The 18,912-nt window shown below is 40.0% G+C and overlaps 1 protein-coding gene across 4 annotated transcripts in view; it reads left to right on the top strand.

The window, feature by feature from the left end:
- Window positions 1–18,912, top strand: part of hdac8 (histone deacetylase 8) — a 64,475-nt gene that overhangs the window by 21,664 nt on the left and 23,899 nt on the right. For 3 of the 4 annotated variants that reach the window (XR_006827294.1, XR_006827295.1, XM_046063712.1), the window contains exons 8-9: window positions 6,068–6,240; window positions 8,802–8,896. Coding sequence is in view for 2 of the 4 variants with exons in the window: in XM_046063712.1 (XP_045919668.1) it covers window positions 6,068–6,240; window positions 8,802–8,896 (268 nt within the window). In the remaining 2 variants the exon portion in view is untranslated. Of the gene's footprint in view, window positions 1–6,067; window positions 6,241–8,801; window positions 8,897–9,571; window positions 9,926–18,912 lie in introns of those variants that run through there. The other variant, XM_046063713.1, reaches the window with a different exon arrangement.

Raw genomic sequence — 18,912 nt, 5'->3', positions numbered from 1 at the left:
ATGACTAGTGTTCCGTCTCTTTGATTGGTGGAGCTGACTCATGACTAGTGTTCCATCACTTCTGATCAGGGAGCTAACTTATGACTAGTGTTCCATCTATTTGATTTGTGGAAATTACTCATGACTAGTGTTCCGTCTGTTTGATTGGTGGAGCTGACTCGTGACTAGTGTTCCGTCACTTCTGATCAAAGGAGCTTACTCCTAACTAGTGTTCCATCTCTTTTATTGGTGGAGCTGACTCATGACTAGTGTTCCATCACTTCTGATCAGGGGAGCTAACTGATGACTAGTGTTCCGTCTCTTTGATTGGTGGAGCTGACTCATGACTAGTGTTCCGTCACTTCTGATCAAAGGAGCCGACTCCTAACTAGTGTTCCATCTCTTTGATTGGTGGAGCTGACTAATGACTAGTGTTCCCTCACTTCTGATCAGGGAGCTGACTCATGACTAGTGTTCCGTCACTTCTGACTGATTTATCTGATTAATGACTAGTGTTCCGTCTGTTCTGATTGGTGGAGCTGACTGATGACTAGTCTTCCGTCACTTCTAATTGGTGGAGCTGACTGATGACTAGTATTCCGTCTGTTCTGATTGGTGGAGCTGACTGATGACTAGTGTTCCGTCTCTTTGATTGGTGGAGCTGACTAATGACTAGTGTTCCATCTCTTTGATTGGTGGAAATGATTGATGATTAGTGTTTGATTTGTTCTGATTGGTGGAGCTGACTCATGACTATTGTTCCGTCACTTCTGATCAAAGGAGCCGACTCATGACTAGTGTTCCATCTCTTTGATTGGTAGAGCTGACTCATGACTACTGTCTCATCTCTTTGATTGGTGGAGCTCACTCATTACTAGTGTTCCGTCACTTCTGATCAAAGGAGCCAACTGATGACTAGTATTCCGTCACTTCTGACTTATGTAGCTGATTAATGACTAGTATTCCGTCTGTTCTGATTGGTGGAGCTGACTGATGACTAGTGTTCCGTCACTTCTAATTAGTGGAGCTGACTCATGACTAGTGTTCCGTCACTTCTGCTCAAAGGAGCCGAATGATTGTTGGAGCTGACTCATGACTAGTGTTTGATCCTTTCTGATTGGTGGAGCTGATTAATGATTAGTATTCCGTCTGTTCTGATTGGTGGAGCTGACTGATGACTAGTCTTCCGTCACTTCTAATTGGTGGAGCTTACTGATGACTAGTGTTCCGTCTCTTTGATTGGTGGAGCTGACTCATGACTAGTGTTCCGTCACTTCTGATCAAAGGAGCCGAATGATTGGTGGAGCTGACTGATGACTAGTCTTCCGTCTCTTTGATTTGTGGAGTTTACTCATGACTAGTCTTCCATCTCTTTGATTGGTGGAGGTGGCTAATGACTAGTGTTCCGTCACTTCTGATTGGTGTAGATGTCTAATTACTAGTGTTCCATCACTTCTGATCAAAGGATCCAACTCATGATTAGTGTTCTATCTCTTCTGATCGGTATAGCTGACTAATGACTAGTCATCCGTCTCTTCCGATTCGTTGAACTTACTCATGACTAGCGTTCCATTGTTTCTGACTGGTGGAGCTAACTGATGACTAGTGTTCCGTCACTTCTGATTGGTGTAGCTGACTAATGACTAGTGTTCCTTCACTTCTGATTGGTGGTGCTGACTCATGACTATTCCGTCTGTTCTGATCTGGGGTGCTGACTGATGACTAGTGTTCCGTCTGTTTGATTGGTAGAGCTGACTCATGACTAGTGTTCTGTCACTTCTGATCAAAGGAGCCAACTGATGACTTGTGTTCCGTCACTTCTGACTGATGTAGCTGATTAATGACTAGTGTTCCGTCTGTTCTGATTGGTGGAGCTGACTAATGACTAGTGTTCCATCACTTCTGATTGGTGGTGCTGACTCATGATTATTCCGTCTGTTCTGATTGGTAGAGCTGACTCCTGACTAGTGTTCCGTCACTTCTGATCAAAGGAGCCGAATGATTTGTGGAGCTGACTGATGACTAGTCTTCCGTCTCTTTGATTGGTGGAGCTGACTAATGACTATTGTTCCATCACTTCTGATCACGGAGCTAACTTATGACTAGTGTTCCATCTATTTGATTTGTGGAAATTACTCATGACTAGTGTTCCATCTGTTCTGATTGGTGGTGCTGACTGATGACTAGTATTCCGTCACTTCTGACTGATGTAGCTGATTAATGACTAGTGTTCCGTCTGTTCTGATTTGTGGAGCTGACTGATGACTAGTGTTCCGTCTCTTTGATTGGTGGAGCTGACTGATGACTTGTGTTCCATCACTTCTGATTGGTGGAGCTGACTCATGACTACTGTCTCATCTCTTTGATTGGTGGAGCTCACTCATGACTAGTGTTCCGTCACTTCTGATCAAAGGAGCCAACTGATGACTAGTGTTCTGTCACTTCTGACTGATGTAGCTGATTAATGACTAGTATTCCGTCTGTCCTGATTGGTGGAGCTGACTGATGACTAGTCTTCCGTCACTTCTAATTGGTGGAGCTGACTCATGACTAGTGTTCCGTCTTTTCTGATTGGTGGAGCTGACTGATGACTAGTGTTCCGTCTCTTTGATTGGTGGAGCTGACTAATGACTAGTGTTCCATCACTTCTGATCAGGGAGCTAACTTATGACTAGTGTTTCATCTATTTAATTTGTAGATATTACTCATGACTAGTGTTCCATCTGTTCTTATTGGTGGAGCTGCCTGATGACTAGTGTTCCGTCTCTTTGATTGGTGAAGCTGACTCATGACTAATGTTCCGTCACTTTTATTGGTGGAGCTGACTAATGACTAGTGTTCCATCACTTCTGATCAGGGAGCTAACTTATGACTAGTGTTCCATCTATTTGATTTGTGGAAATTTCTCATGACTAGTGTTCCATCTGTTCTGATTGGTGGAGCTGACTTATGACTAGTGTTCCGTCTCTTCTGATTGGTGGAGCTGACTGATGACTAGTGTTCCATCACTTCTGACTAGATTTGCTGACTTATGACTAGTGTTCCATCTCTTTGATTCATGGAGCTGACTGGTGAATTGTCTTCCGTCTCTTCTGATTGGTGGAGCATACTCATGACTAGCGTTCCATTGCTTCTGACTGATGACTAGTCTTCCGTCTCTTTGATTGGTGGAGCTGACTCATGACTAGTGTTCCATCACTTCTGATCAGGGAGCTGACTTATGACTAGTTTTTTTTTTTATGTTTTTTTTTTATTACAAGAATTATATAGTTACAGTTCACGTTTTTATAAGGAACAAAAAACAGAGACAGTGAAAAAAATAAATAACAAAGAAACAAACAACAAAATAAACAAATTATAAAACAAAAAGAAAGTATACAGCCAGAGTGTGAAACAATAAATATCAGTTAAATTAATTATAAAGTTGTATTAGATAAATGTTGTAAACATTTTCATGCTGATTTACTCTTCAGTCCAGAAATACAGACTATATAATTTTTTAAGTCAAATTTAAAAACATTGAAAAGAGGTTTGTTCTTCATAAATTTTGATTTATGAATAAAGAATTTTCCAAGCAAGATTAATAGATTGACTATGTATTGTACAGAGGAGTTTGAATCAGAGAAATAAAATAAAATGTCAAAATTGGATATTTTTACATTTGAGCCAAAGTGTCCATTAATGAAGCCTTGTATATCATTCCACAGAGAAGAGCTGTATGAACAGCTATAGAATAAAGTGTTCCATCTATTTGATTTTTGGAAATTACTCATGACTAGTGTTCCGTCTCTTCTGATTGGTGGAGCTGACTCATTACTAGTGTTCCATCACTTCTGACTAGATGAGCTGACTAATGACTAGTGTTCCATCTTTTTGATTGGTGGAGCTGACTGGTGAATTGTTTTCCGTCTCTTCTTATTGGTGGAGCATACTCATGACTAGCGTTCCATTGCTTCTGACTCATGACTAGTGTTCCATCACTTCTGATTGGTGGAGCTGACTCATGACTAGTGTTCCATATGTTCTGATTGGTGGAGCTGACTTATAATAATAATAATAATAATCTTTATTTGTAGAGCACTTTTCAAAAACAAGTTACAAAGTGCTTTAACAAGTGTAAAGACAATAATACCCACGAGACAATAATACAAAAACAATACAAGATAAAAGCATGAAAAACATTGAAAAGACTAAATTACATGTTTAAGATAAATATAAAATTAGTAAAATACAATAAAATAAAAGGGATAAAATAAAGTCAAATAAGTTCCGGAAAGGCTCTCCTATAAAAGTATGTTTTAAGAATGGACTTAAAAGAGTCCTTATGACTACTATTCCGTCTGTTCTGATTGGTGGAACTGACTCATGACTAGTCTTCCATCTCTGCTGATTGGTGGAGCTAACTGATGACTAGTGTTCCATCACTTCTGATCATGCGAGCTGACTGATGATTAGTGTTCCATCTCTTTGATTTGTGGAACTGACTCATGACTAGTCTTCCATCTCTTCTGATTGGTGGAGCTGACTTATGACTACTGTTCCATCACTTCTGATCAAAGGAGCCAAATGATGACTAGTGTTCCGTCTCTTCTGATTGGTTGAGCTTACTCATGACTAGTGTTCATTCACCTCTCATCGGTGGAGCTGACTCATTACTAGCGTTCCATTACTTCTGACTGGTGGAGCTATCTGATGACTAGTGTTCCGTTACTTCTGATTCGTGTAGCTGGCTAATGATTAGTATTCCGTCTCTTCTGATTGGTGGAGCTGACTGATGACTAGTGTTCCATCTCTTCTTCTTTTTTTTTTTTTATTACAAGAATTATATAGTTACAGTTCATGTTTTCATAAGGAAGAAATAACAAAGCAGTAAAAAAAACAAAAACAAAAAAAACAATTATAAACAACAAAAATAATGTACACAGCCAGAGTATCAAACAATAAATATCAGTTAAATTAGATGAATGTTTTAAACATTTGGTGCTGATTTACCCTTTAATCCAGAAATACAGACTGTATAATTTTTTAAGTCAAATTTAAAAACATTGAAAAGAGGTTTGTTCTTCTTAAATTTTGATTTATGAATAAATAATTTTCCATGCAAAATTAATAGATTGACTATATATTGTACAGACGAGTTTGAATCAGAAAAATAAAATAAAATGTCAAAATTGGATAAGTGTATGTTTGAACCAAAGTGTCCATTAACAAAGCATTGCATATCATTCCACAGCTAATCTCGTTACAGGGGTAACAATGGTGAAGAATTTTAAATGATATTTCTTTAACTTTTTTTGTAATTAAAAATGTATGTGCGTTACTCCATGCTCTATTCCAATTAATATTTTCATACAGGGGATCCATTTAACTTCCATCCTCCACGAAAAGAATTTGACGTTGTAACCAGAGCTATACCCCATGGGATCATCACCCTACTTAGAGATGAGAAAGATTTGGATCAAATGAATGTGGTCTATCTTTTCTAGACAGAAAAGTCAACAACAAAGTAATTTAGGACCTTTTATGTGCAAAATCTATCCCTGTTCCATCTCTTCTGATTGGTGGTGCTTACTAATAACTAGTGTTCCGTCACTTCTAATTGGTGGAGCTTACTCATGACTAGTGTTCATTCACCTCTTATCGGTGCCGCTGACTCATGACTAGCGTTCCATTGCTTCTGACTGGTGGAGCTTACTCATGACTAGTGTTCTGTCACTTCTGATTCGTGTAGCTGACTAATGACTAGTGTTCCGTCTGTTCTGATTGATGTAGCTGACTGATGACTAGTGTTCCGTTTGTTCTGATTGGTGGAGCTGACATATGACTAGTATTCCTTCACTTCTAATTGGTGGAGCTGACTCATGACAAGTGTTCATTGGTGGATATGACTTAACACAGGTTCTACACTAGAATGCTCTGTAGAATAGAAGCCACAGCTGCTCAGATTATGATCAAACTTAATAGCATGATGCTGTATATAATGATTACACTACTTATGCTAAAACATTTATTTATAGCCTACTTGCTTGTGATCATCCCAGTCTGTATCATCAGTGGTTAACATGTTTACTGCTGTCGTTTTTTGCAGTGTGATGCAGGAAGTGCAAGCGCACTTCAACCCTGAAGCACTGGTGATGCAGCTGGGTGCCGACACAATGGCGGGCGACCCTATGTGCTCCTTCAACATGACACCAGTGGGGGTGGGCAAGTGTCTGCAGTATGTCTTAGGGTGGCAGCTACCTACACTGCTGCTGGGAGGAGGTACGCTGTATGTGTGTTTTTATTATGTAGCCATGTTTTGGTGTGCTTGGTGTGTGTGTGTGTGTGTGTTAGGGTTGGGCCGATAGACAATGCCAACATCCATCGGCGATGACTGACAGTAATCACGACGTTGAGCCGGCATCATGATTGTAAAATCCCTGCCCCCCCCCCCGCCAAAAAACCCCCCAAATTTTCCCAAATTTGCCACCCCCCCGAAAAGGAGGTTTTAATCACCACAAACATTGTTATTATTGTTTTTAAGTATGCTTTGCACCTGCCTCGGAATTCTCTTCTCCCTTCTCCCCACACTCAAAAACATCCAAACCTCAGGTTAACACCCCCGGCTTGCCCCGCCTCTCTCTGTCTCTCTCCCCCCATCTGCTCCATTTTCCATCAGCAGTAACCTATGTTTTTTAAAGTCGCCTAAAAGACTGAGAAGTTTTTCCGTAAATTGATCCGTTATCACGGCAGCAGGTGATCCGCACGTTGGCTTATTAATCTGGAGTTGCGGATTCTGTGACCTGAAAATCAGACCCATGTGAATCAGGCAGATCTGTATTTTTTTTTAAAAGAGGATGGGGGGAGATACAGGAGCTTGCCCAGTGAAATGGAAAGGATTTGAGGACATCTACAGGCTGACGTTTGTAAAGTTTTCTTCCTTTCCAAGTATCAACAAAGGTGTTCGTTTGCGTTCAGCTGCCAATTCCACACCTGCGCAGTGTGTACCACAGTCGCTCTCGCATCAGTGGTACATAACGTGTTCGGCAGTAATACTGTAATATTACTTTTCCCAGTAAAGACGTGAATACGCGAGTGTGCTGTAGGTCAGCGGCACCGGACCTTATGTTGTTCAAATCAGCTGTTAGCCAAAAAGCTAAAGGAAGACTGGAGTACAGGGACAGAGAGGTATTTTCGACAGCTATAAGTAACGTTATTGCCATTACTGTGTCACAGTCTAAGATGCAAAGAACATTGTCAACTTTGTGCGACCAGCAAAACGTTTTTGACCGTGAACAATTCTACATTTATACTCAGGGAAATTAGCACCAGCTAAAGCAAAACAGCAACGTGAAACTCAGAAAGAAACTCCGGCCGCTGCTGCCAGTGATGCTTGAACTTAAAGTAGCTAATATTACTTTTTTAAGGAGTATTATGCTAAGTAACTAGTAGGTAATAGCTATAGGCGTATTATTTCTGAGTAACTCTCCCAACCCTGAGTTGACAATAAGGATCGGATAATTTGGTATGTTTTGATTATTGCTTGTTATAGGCTATCTCTAATGTTTACTTTGATGTTGTTGTCGATTGATCACTCATATAGTCTATATATATACTTTGCTGTATAAATGGTTGCTTTTTAAGTCGTTCTTATGTTAAAGGTTTGTGATCTGAGTTTCCTGAATAATATAACTGTTTCTTTAACAGTTAGGCCACCAGGTCTTAAACAGGTAGCGACCTTTGCTGCTGTTTCTTATTCATTAACAATAGTCTATTAACTTCTACTGAACTAATTTGAAAGTTAGTAGTTATGTTATTTAGTTATAGACTCAATTTTTTCATGTTGCATGTTGCACATTTAGTACATAATAATTATTATAGAGAGGTTGCAATGGAGCAGTGGATTAGACACTTGTCTTTGATTCCCACTGCAACACATCCACTAAATAAGTTTATAAATAAGTTTCCTCAAAGTGACTGAAGTCTGTGCGAGAACACATGCACATAAGACGACTGCTCGACACCCCCCATGCGTGCAGGCGTCTGTACACCCGATGACATCGTCCATACCGATATTTCATTTTAGACATCATCCGATGGAAATTTTGTAGACATCACCCAACCCTAGTGTGTGTGTGTGTGTGTGTGTGTGTGTGTGTGTGTGTGCGTGTGTGTGTTGGTCTGTCCCCGTATACAAGCATATACATGCATCAGGGGATAAAAAAATTGCCTAAAGAAAGGTAGATACTGTACAATGTCCTTTTAAGTATGTTTGTATTTGCTTTGAATCTCATCTCTTGTGGGATTTACTCATTTGTGCACAATTATACGCACACACATCAATCTACACACACATATCACACACACACAGACAGACGCCATGCTCTGTTCCAGACCCCTCAGCCCTTGGCCAGATGATAGCTACTACTTATACGACACAATGAAGCCATTTTACTCAACTACAATCCCACCTCTCTTCCTTTCTCTCCCTCCCTGTCCTACATACTTTCTCTACTTTATATCCTCCTCTCTTTCTTGGTTCTTGTCATTCTCTTAATTTAGCTCAAGTCTACCCTCTTGATCCTTCACTCTTTGAAAGAGAGTTGGTACCTTTTCTGACATAACATTTTGTTTTATGTTTCTCTTTTTCAGTTCATGTCTTTATTTTGACTGTTTATTTGTCCTTCTGTGTGACTGGATGAATTGAAATAAAATTGTTACACACAGTTCAATCAAGTTTTTGCCAGACTCGTGACAACTTTGGGGGGAGTTGGCCTTGGTCAGACAAATTTTGGACAAAGTTTCCTCTTCAAACCTGTCTCTGTTTCCTTCTTCTCCACCAGGAGGTTATAACTTGGCTAATACGGCTCGTTGTTGGACCTACCTGACGGCAGTAGTGCTGGGAAAGACTCTTTCCTCTGAGATACCAGACCACGAGGTATGACAACCCACACACACGCTCTCTATCTGTTATAGCCACAGTCACACACATTCACATATTCCCACATGAACACAACGCGGCTCATTCATTGTACTGTCACACAAAATCACAGGCCAACACACACACACACACACACATGAAAAATACAAACACACCCCCTTGTGTTCACTGTCTGCTGAGTCACTCCATCTAATCAAAGATGGCCGCCTGCTTCTCAATAAAGGGGTTTGTCTTCAGGTGACTCAGATGTATGTGAGAGAGAAGGGTACTAGTGTTGACAATTCCTCTCAGTCTGCCTCATCGAACACAGGCTCCTCTCTCCCCATCTCATTTAACATTAAGGTGAATCTATACCACATGGGGCAATAGTATTATTAAAGGAGAGAGAGAAATCTAAATGTTGATGAATGAAATTCAGTGATTGGTTCCATACTGTCTATACATTAAAGAAGTAATGCACATATATATTTATTTCCCTATATATTGGTTCTAAGTTCACTTTGTTGTTGTTACTAATCAAGGAAATTGGATGGTAAAGTGTTTGGTTGGAATAAAAAAATAAAATAAATCCAAGGAAGGTTCAAATCATGGGCAACTGGACTTGGTTGGAGATACTTTAAGACGTTTGGCCTAGTTTTAGAGTATGGATATATGACGTATTTGTGTCTTTAGGTCATTTGATGATACTTGAGCTGGTTTCATTCGCTGAAGAAGATGTGTGACATAAGAAGCTACAAAGTAAACCTTGAGTTGAGAGTATAAAACATTTTAAACTTATTTTCATTCTATTAAATCAAATAACATTTCATTGTTTAACTAGTGCACTCTCTTACAGTTGTTCAAAACAATTATGTAATATACTTAAGTGTTTAAGATCTCACATTATGACAGGGTCAGGTAAAGGAAACTTGTGAGTGTCCATTTTAATATGAACTTCAACTATATTTATATTAAACTTGCCAAGACACTGTACACAGTTATCTGTAACATATGCCAATAAAGCTAAACCTTTACATGCATGATGCATAATGATTTGTTTATTACCCAACAAATGTGCACACACATGTGTAAACACCCTAAACGGATTGAACTGTTTGAAATAAAGCCACAGTCGAGCGTAACTTTTTTAATCATCAATGTTCTGAATTTCTGTAACAAGTATACACCGTAGTCTGGTTACTGTCAGTGTTTTGTTGTTCTGTATGAACCAGAAATCTTAACAGCTAAATAGCTTTTGTGACACAACTAATAAATCAAATAAATGCATTCATTTCTTTTCTCCAGTTTTATGATGTAATTAAGATGTTTCTTGGAGGCCACCCTTAACAGGATCCCGAAACACAACATGTAGACTGCAAAACTCTCTGTGAACCATGTTAATACTTTAAGTGGAACTTAATCTAGTTGTTCCCCGTAATTAGGTCACAGCTTGGATGTAAACAAATAAAGCTACTGAAATGTGAGTGAAGACACTATTTGGATTTACCTTCACAAGGAGGGAAAACATCCCAGTAATTTATGTTTGTAAAAGAAAGGACGTGTGATCAGTTATACTCATTTTCTCATTACCGTAAGTGGTAAATCAAACAGACCCATCCTCTCTCTCCATATAGAAATCAGTGGACTCATTTGTCTCCTATACACTCTCTCTCTCTCTCTCACACTCACACTCACACACACACACACACACACACACACACACACACACACACACACACAAAGAGCCTCTTTCTCCAGCAACTGATTTTTGGACCTTGTCTTGGTCAAATGTAATGAATAGCTGTGAGTGCCTGAGTGTGTGTATGTGTGTGTTTTCATGTGATGGTGCGTGCATGTGTGTGTGTCTGTTCTGGCCATGATGAAGGTACCTCTTGTTTCTCCTTGGCGTCCAATGGCCCTAAATAGCCTTTGACCTCATTAAGAAGCTCTCACTGAAAACAAAGCAGCTAACAGTGCGGGCAGCTGCCCGTAGATGATGAAGACGAGGACACACACACATACACACAGATACAAGAAACAAACACCCTAATTGCTTATTATATATTATATTATAATTGTGTATGGGCTTCCTTTTACAATTTAGTAGGTAATATAGATCTATTTTGAAGGTCATATTCTGCTTAAGTTGTAGCTACACAACCTTCGTGAATATTTGTGTGTGTGAGTGGCCCTGTCTGTGCCCGTTGTGCTCAATAAGAGGGGCATTTATCCATGATGACCAAGCAAAGCTGAAGTTCCAGCGACACGGGGAACAAAAACTACCTTTGTACCCATTTCTCTCTGTGTGTGTGTGTGTGTGTGTGTGTGTGTGTGTGTGTGTGTGTGTGTGTGTCCACCCTTCTGCTCTACTGTAGACAAAACCACATGAATGCACACATTCATTACAGTCAGATAATGTTCTGGCCTGTTTTATAACATTTTTGTGTTTCCTTGTATGATAAATTGCCTTCAATGTGGAGGAAACGACCGTTACTCAAATGGGAAACTTATCACTTAGGAAGTTGCACAATGTGAAGTGTTTACATTTATGAAAAAAAGACTCAAGTAGAAGTAAAATAAATTCTCATTTGTTTTCACTGCGCAGCTGCATTTCAAATGTGTCCTCAAGTGACAAATGCCCATCAAACTGAAATAATAAATGACTCATCTACTTTCGAACATCCAAAAACAGCCATATCAAACAGTTTGTTTTCTCTGCTCAAATCTCACTGAAATCAATCCAAACCAATTTGTGTTGGTTTCTTTTTGTTTAAAATATTTTGTTGAAAGTGTTTATTTTTAAAGAAATCAACTTTTTTTTTTCTTAGTACCCACGAGGGCCAGTGTTCACTTCAGGGCACGTACAAACCCTTGAATAAATGATTTAAAAATAGTAGTCCAAAAAACACAAACATCAGTCAGAGTTGGCCAGTCACATCAACAATGGTGCTGGAATATTCACTGATTACAAGGCAAAATATTACACTGCAGATAACCCACACAATGGCCCTGCTTCTGTCACACTTATTATACAGCTGCATCTTAGAAAAACACAAGTAAAAGTGCCTTTTGTAGTTTGAACCAGTAATCGAGCCACCAGGTCGTAAGTCATTAACCCTCCACAGTGACTAATTGTCTGTTAGCTGTTAGCTGATCCCGATTGACCCCCCCCATTGTGTGAAAGCGGTGGAGACAGTCTGCGTGTGAATCGGAGGGCAACAATATAGCGCTTGCTAAGAATAGCCTGAAAGAGCAGAGGTTAGTAGGTGTCTCTGATTGTACTGGCATGGGGATTGTCTTTGTAATCTTATCTTATACTTTTTGTTGTTATTACTATTAGATATTTTATTTTTTATTGGAAAGTTAGCTTTTTGTGTTGTTGCATTCCCACAAATGTCAATAACAGTTCACACGTCTTTATTCCCATGTGTCCGTCCCTTCATGAGGATGTCTTCCTCTTGCCAGCCCATGGTTGTAAATAAGAATTGTTCTTAACTAACTTGTCTCGTTAAATAAAGGTAAATAAATAATTTTTGAGGAGATTGTCATCTTGCTTAAAGGGCAAAGAAAAAGAGACGAGTATCATGCCACAGTGACCGTAGCTACACTATTATTTTTGTTAGGTTTATTTGGAATATAGAGGGTATGCACATGACGTCACAGAACGCAGTTACGCTCACTGAGTGGCAGAAAGACGAGAAGCAGTGTTAGAATAAATAAGCAAAAACACAAACAACACATCTAAAATGGGAAAGAGCTGGACCACTGGTTCTTTGGTAAACCGTAATGATCAATGTTGAGTGGACTGCCTTTAATTTGAGCAAATAATCACTTGTTTTACTCCCGTTTAATTGGAACTGGGCTTTTAATTGAAGTGTTTCAATAGGGCTGGCGCGATAACCGCAAAATTGAAATACCGTGCTATTGGTCAAGCCTACCACGGAGGATGGCAAGCACCGCAACAACCGCAATGATCATATTGTACACTTCAGGGCGTGTTAAATTAATAAATGAGTCCTTCAAAAGTTCCACAACCGTAACGAGCTCTGTAACGGTTCAAGGATGGATCACCATGGGCTGTACGTGACCCGACTTAAAACTCTGAAGCTTTAAGTGTTGCTGTGATTTCAGTTGTTTTACTGTTTATTTTAAAGGTTAGCTAGCTTGGCGTTAGCAGATTGCGCGGCTAATGTGGCTAGCATGCTCGGCAATGTTTGACAAATGCTGTGATCCTGAGGGACAGTCTAGAGAAACTGTGGACAGTAAGCCTCATTGGAAGCATGCAGCTGTTTTTTCATGTTGCTTTCTGTGGAAATTTAGTTATAACGTTACTGCGCAGTGGTTAGTTGTGGACAGCCATTCTGCTCCGAACCGGCACGTGTGTGCGCGTGCATTGCTGCTGTATGTAAATTGACTTGATAGACATGCCCTGAAGGATATAGCTATGTGTGAAAAAGACACAGTCAAACTACAAAAAGGAGTTTGCTTGGCAATGTTGTTGACTAGCACGCATCAGCTAGCTTGCTCAGACCATAAAGCTGCTGTTAGCGGTTCACTGTGCAGTGAGGTGACAGACAGACAGACACTCTTAAGGCCCATTTATACTCCTGCGTAGGGTCTACGTGCGTGCCTACGCCGTAGGCTACACACGTAGCCATGAAGCCACGGAGCCTCTGCGTAGCCCCGTAGCGTACGCCGTCGATTTGACGCAGAAGTATAAATTGCACTTTACTCTGCTATATGGCACCAAATTACGTATTTAATGAAAAAGATAATACCGCATTTGTTGAGCCCCAACATATTGCCGCAGTGGAAATTACTCTGTTACAGTATAGACCCTTTTCCACTACCGGCTTGCCTTTGTTTGGTTTTCCATTGAGGAAAAGTTGTACCTGTACCTGCTTCCAGGTACTTTTTTTCGTATCACCTCTGTCGACCAAGCGAGCTGAGGATTGGTCAGAGAGAATCGTCACTATTCACTGCATCATCATTGCACGCGCCTGACAGAGGCCAGCAACAGAAAGTTTTATATTTTACAGTTTTTGTATGCAATTTCATCACTAAATCCACTTCTAAGAAGTTTTGAGGTGAGAAATCAACTATGTAGATTTCGAATATTGACAGTTTTACGAAAAGTGATGGCGAAACAAAAATGTGTTTTCGGAGTTGAGGAGCTCCGCAAGTGGCGGCAAGGGAATCCTGTGCCAACCCGAGGAGCTCCCGAGGCCGGCCAGCCGCCCCACCACGACTCCACTAGATGGCGCTATCGCAAAAGAACTAGGGTCCTAGAACTGTGGTCCCAGGATTGCAGGGGTCCTGAAACTGTAGCCTCCAGTATTGCAGCTTCATACTATTGGCTCACAGAGCCCTCTGCTCCCGCCGTCACACAGACCGCTGCAGCAACAATGGCAGAGGAAAACACAGCTAGAAGGTTTTCATACCGCTTATCTGTCTTTAAATTCTGAGTAATGTGGACCGCTGGTGTGTGTGTCGCATTGAACATTACGTCACAGCAGTGACGTGTGTGGCGTCGCTATGACGACCAGCTCCATTGAGGGGTACTATCTCTGGTTACTATCTGCAGTGGAAAACGGAGCACGGCGAAACCGAGTCAAGCAGAGTCGAGTCGAGGCAGTTGAGCTGGTACTGGTAAGGGAAAAGCGCCATATGTATCTTATGCCAACATATGAAAATGTATTTGTTTTACATTGCTAAGACTTAGAGGTCTGATTTCACATGTTAAATAAATCTACAGGAAGATACTACTACTACTAAACACTAAATCTTTCACACCTAATTTAATTGAAAATATAGCCGCAAGCGGCAATGATCGGAATCCAAGCAAGTCGTGAAAAATGCAACATTTGCCATTTTCAGAGGAGAAGAACAGATGCAGAAGACTTAAGAGATTAAAGTGATGAAAGAATTTAGTCTTTGAGATAATTGCGACAAAAACAAAATTCATTTTTACAGCATCACAGTGTCATTATATGTACCTGACTACTGGGTAAAATGTTCAATCCAACTGCAACATTTTGTGTTCCACAGTTTAAGCTGCACAAACTCTTTAGCAAAGAAAATAAGAAAGTATCATGGGATCCAAATAAAACAGAGAACTTAGACTCACTATGATCTGAACACCCCCATTATCAGCAAGTCTGACTCGGTTACCTGGAAAATTGAACCCTGGAACTTCAGATCTGCACAGTAGGTGACTTACTGACTGAGCTACTGGTGAGAGGTTGTTAACACGCACCTTCTCACAAGTTGAGGTAGTGACGTTATATGTGCAAGACCCGGATATTTTGTCATCTTAAACGTAAAATGCTTACAACAGTCAAGCTGTTGGTGAGAAAATCCTGAAGAAAATCACACATAATTCTGCCGGTTTTGGGTTTGTTGTCATTTATTTTTGATGGCATTTGATCCAAAACTGAGCAATAAAGAAAATGTTGTGCATACTGTACAAGTTATAGCAAGATACTGAATATCACTGCATTCTCACCATTTGACCGATTTAACCTTTTGATACACTCGATATCTGCCATCTAGAGAATGTCTGTGCCAATTTTGGTAGCGTTTGAAGAAAGACTTGTGGAGTTATAGATGTTAATTGAATTAATATATTCTGTATAGAGTCAGTGAAATCAGTGGATTTGCTGAAATAATTTCAGCTCTATAGGACGTATGGGTGATTGTTTTGTAGATTTTTTGAAGTCTGGAATGAGAAATGTCTATAAATTTACATTTCTTGTAATAAGCCAGGCACACTTTGAGCAATCATTACCAACTTTTATGCATCACCTGAGTAGTGACCCTAGGTCATACAATCCGAATTTTGTACGAATCCATGCAGAGAATTACGAGGTATAAACTGTTTTTGTGTATTGCCCCCTTGTGGAAGAATATCCAAGGACTGCTCAGCGAAGCTCGGACCGAGCATCTTAACAGATGCGTCAAGTGTGGTGACAATAGCTGAAGCCGATTTTTATTTACGGGCATTTATGTAAAATTGTACATAAATACACACAAGTAAAAATTTATGATAAAAAAACAGATTGACGTATCAAAATTCTTTTGATAGCTTTCCATCAGCGATGTCTGTAGATGATGCCAAATTTTCAGGTCAGTTGGCGAAACCGTCTAGGACAAATTCGCAAAAATAGGTTTTAGAGAAAAGTGGTAAAAAGTCACATAATTTGACATTTTTAGAGCAGAAGACCTTTGAAGCAAAGATGCAAATGAATCCAGAGATTAAAGTAATGTAAGAATTTTAACTGTAAACGAAGCCTTTTTTGAGATAATTGTAATGACGTAAAGTGTAAGGGAACTTACACTATAGATCCAGGTGTAATGTTTGATAGAGAAGTGTTTGGTAAACACAGCTGTCCATCTGACTTTCTTCAATAATTCCACCCCTCCCTGCCTCTAATTCTGTTTTCAGTCATTTCCCAGCAGTTAAGTTCCTTCCAGCCGCGCTGCTCTGATTTAAAAACAAACCACAGATCCAAACTTCCTGCGGCTGTCCTGCTGCCTCAGTGGGCCAACACGCATACCATGTATTCACAATGTTGCTGTGAATCCAGCTCATATCCTTTGTCACATAGAGTGCCTTCCCCTCTTTCTGCCGCTCTTCTCTTTCCTGTCTCCACTGCATGCCCATAAAGCACATGCTGTACATGCTAAAAATATTCTCAAATGGAAACTGGCACCTGGATTTGCTTGAGTCTCACATCCAGAGTAGAGTTAGGGTCCCTCCAACCATTTTAATTTTGGATCTATCATCTTTTGCAATCAAAGAGTGGTGCATAGGTAGCCTTTTGTCTAAAATTTTTGGGCAAAACTTGTCTCGGGCATTTTTAGCTGTTATAGATTAATTTGAAACATTTAACTCAGTGGATTGGACACTGGAACAAATGACGTACTACATCAGAAACTTAAATAGCAAACAGTAGTTGATCTAAATCACGTTTCTGTGAAGTTATGTCTTGCGTAATGAAGTAGAGAACAGATTTCTGGGTAACTTATAGCTCATAAATGAGAGCGTCCCCTCCGTCCATCCAAAAATTAAAGCTGGAGGAGCAGCACTGAGGTTGAGCCAATTCTCAAAACAGAAATAAAACAAAGTACAAACTGCAAAGCATTTACCCCCGTGACCCCATAATTGTCAACTAAGAGAAGATTATTTCGTTACTATTTTAATATTTAGAGCATTTTCTGCTTTTCTGGACAGACGCCAGCATAGAGGGTTGAGAGAGAGGCCTGTGACATGTTACTAAGGTCATTTCAAACCTGTGTGGGTAAGCTCCTAGGTCACAACTACTGGGTCATTTTAGTTATTTTCATTTTTGTAGGCATACTGTAACTACTACCCAAACTGCTTCTCAGTGAGTTGTTTCTCTTCCTGTATAAAACAGGCTGTGCAAATTCTCATTAAAAAAACACAGCTAGTTAGGGACCTCCCCTGCTTTTCCAGACTTGTTGGTGGATTAGATAATTATGTTTTATAACATTGAAGGACATCCATCACCATTTTCTATCCTTTTGTCTTATGGTTAGCCTAATAATCAGACTGAATCACCATTTCATGCAAAGAACATACTTTTCCCTATTTTTCCCACTATTTAAATTGTGTAAAAAAAAAAAACAGTGTGGGCAGAGATTGAGAAGTCTGGAACCAGGCTACCCTTTTGTCGCATTGCAAATAGTCATGATAATAGATATTTACCTATTACCTAGAACAGCTGGGAACTTGTAGAATACATAAACTGATGAGCTGTGGCCAAAATGAATCCGCATTTGTCCGATGGCTGACTTTAATGACCCTCGTTTCTAGTAAGAGCAACAGAGGTAAGTACAAATGTGTGTGTGTCTTATAGCCACACAGGAAGGGAGGACGTCTCTGGTCCCCAGATTGGCAGCGGGGAAGTGTCCCGCCTCTTTACTTCCTACTTCCTCTTTTCCTGTCTGCAGCCACTTCCTGTCCCGCCTCTAGCTGCCGTCAGGGATGTGTCGACTCCCAGAGTCACAGGCTCAATCACCAGAAACATCGCAGAGGGGAATTAGTTTGTTTACAAAACGACATTGAAAGATCTGCTGTGATTATTACATAATCCTCTTTATCTCATCTCTTTCTAGATCTTTGTTATTCACATTTCTTGCTGCTGTAGATAATGTGGCTAAAGTGGTTGGTGAACGCTGGGTTTGTAGCTGAAAGAGTTGGTTTCCTGTCTTGTTTCCTTTAGTGACTCATGTCTGTGTTACATTTGTCTGTCTTTGTTTCAAGTTCATAGACGGGCTTGATCCTAGAAGATGGGATCGTCACTCATTTTGTTATCTTCGTTTTTATTTTCCTATCAAGCAAGATGTTTTTACTGGCCCTGAATTTATAATACTTGAACTTTGGAGTTTTCATCCCAGTTTGGTTCCTTTAATTCTTTCTTCTTTTTTGGGAGACATTGGAACCATATCTCCATAGAACCATATGAACTTTCCCAGCAGTGTGTTCACACTAACTGGATCACAGTTGTACATTTTTATTGTTTTAGAAAAATGCAAACGAGGTGTTTACATTATGGTGGACTGGTGTGAGTGCTCAGAAGTGTGGCACACTAAGTGTATCACTTCATTAGGTTATATGGTTACTTTTTAAGGTTTTACTAAAGTAAGTTTATTATACACTGTTCAAAAAAATAAAGGGAACACTTAAACAACACAATGTAACTCCAAGTCAATCACACTCCTGTGAAATCAAACTGTCCACTTAGGAAGCAACACTGATTGACAATCAATTTCACATGCTCTTGTGCAAATGGAATAGACAACAAGTGGAAATTATAGGCAATTAGCAAGACACCCCCAATAAAGGAGTGGTTCTTCAGGTGGTGACCACAGACCACTTCTCAGTTCCTATGCTTCCTGGCTGATGTTTTGGTCACTTTTGAATGCTGGCGGTGCTTTCACTCTAGTGGTAGCATGAGACGGAGTCTACAACCCACACAAGTGGCTCAGGCAGTGCAGCTCATCCAGGATGG

This window comes from Micropterus dolomieu, linkage group LG12 (genome assembly GCF_021292245.1).
Source record: "Micropterus dolomieu isolate WLL.071019.BEF.003 ecotype Adirondacks linkage group LG12, ASM2129224v1, whole genome shotgun sequence".
In the NCBI taxonomy this organism is placed as follows: Eukaryota; Metazoa; Chordata; class Actinopteri; order Centrarchiformes; family Centrarchidae; genus Micropterus; species Micropterus dolomieu.
Note: the sequence above shows the minus strand (reverse complement) of the source record. Positions and strands in the feature narration are given on the sequence as shown.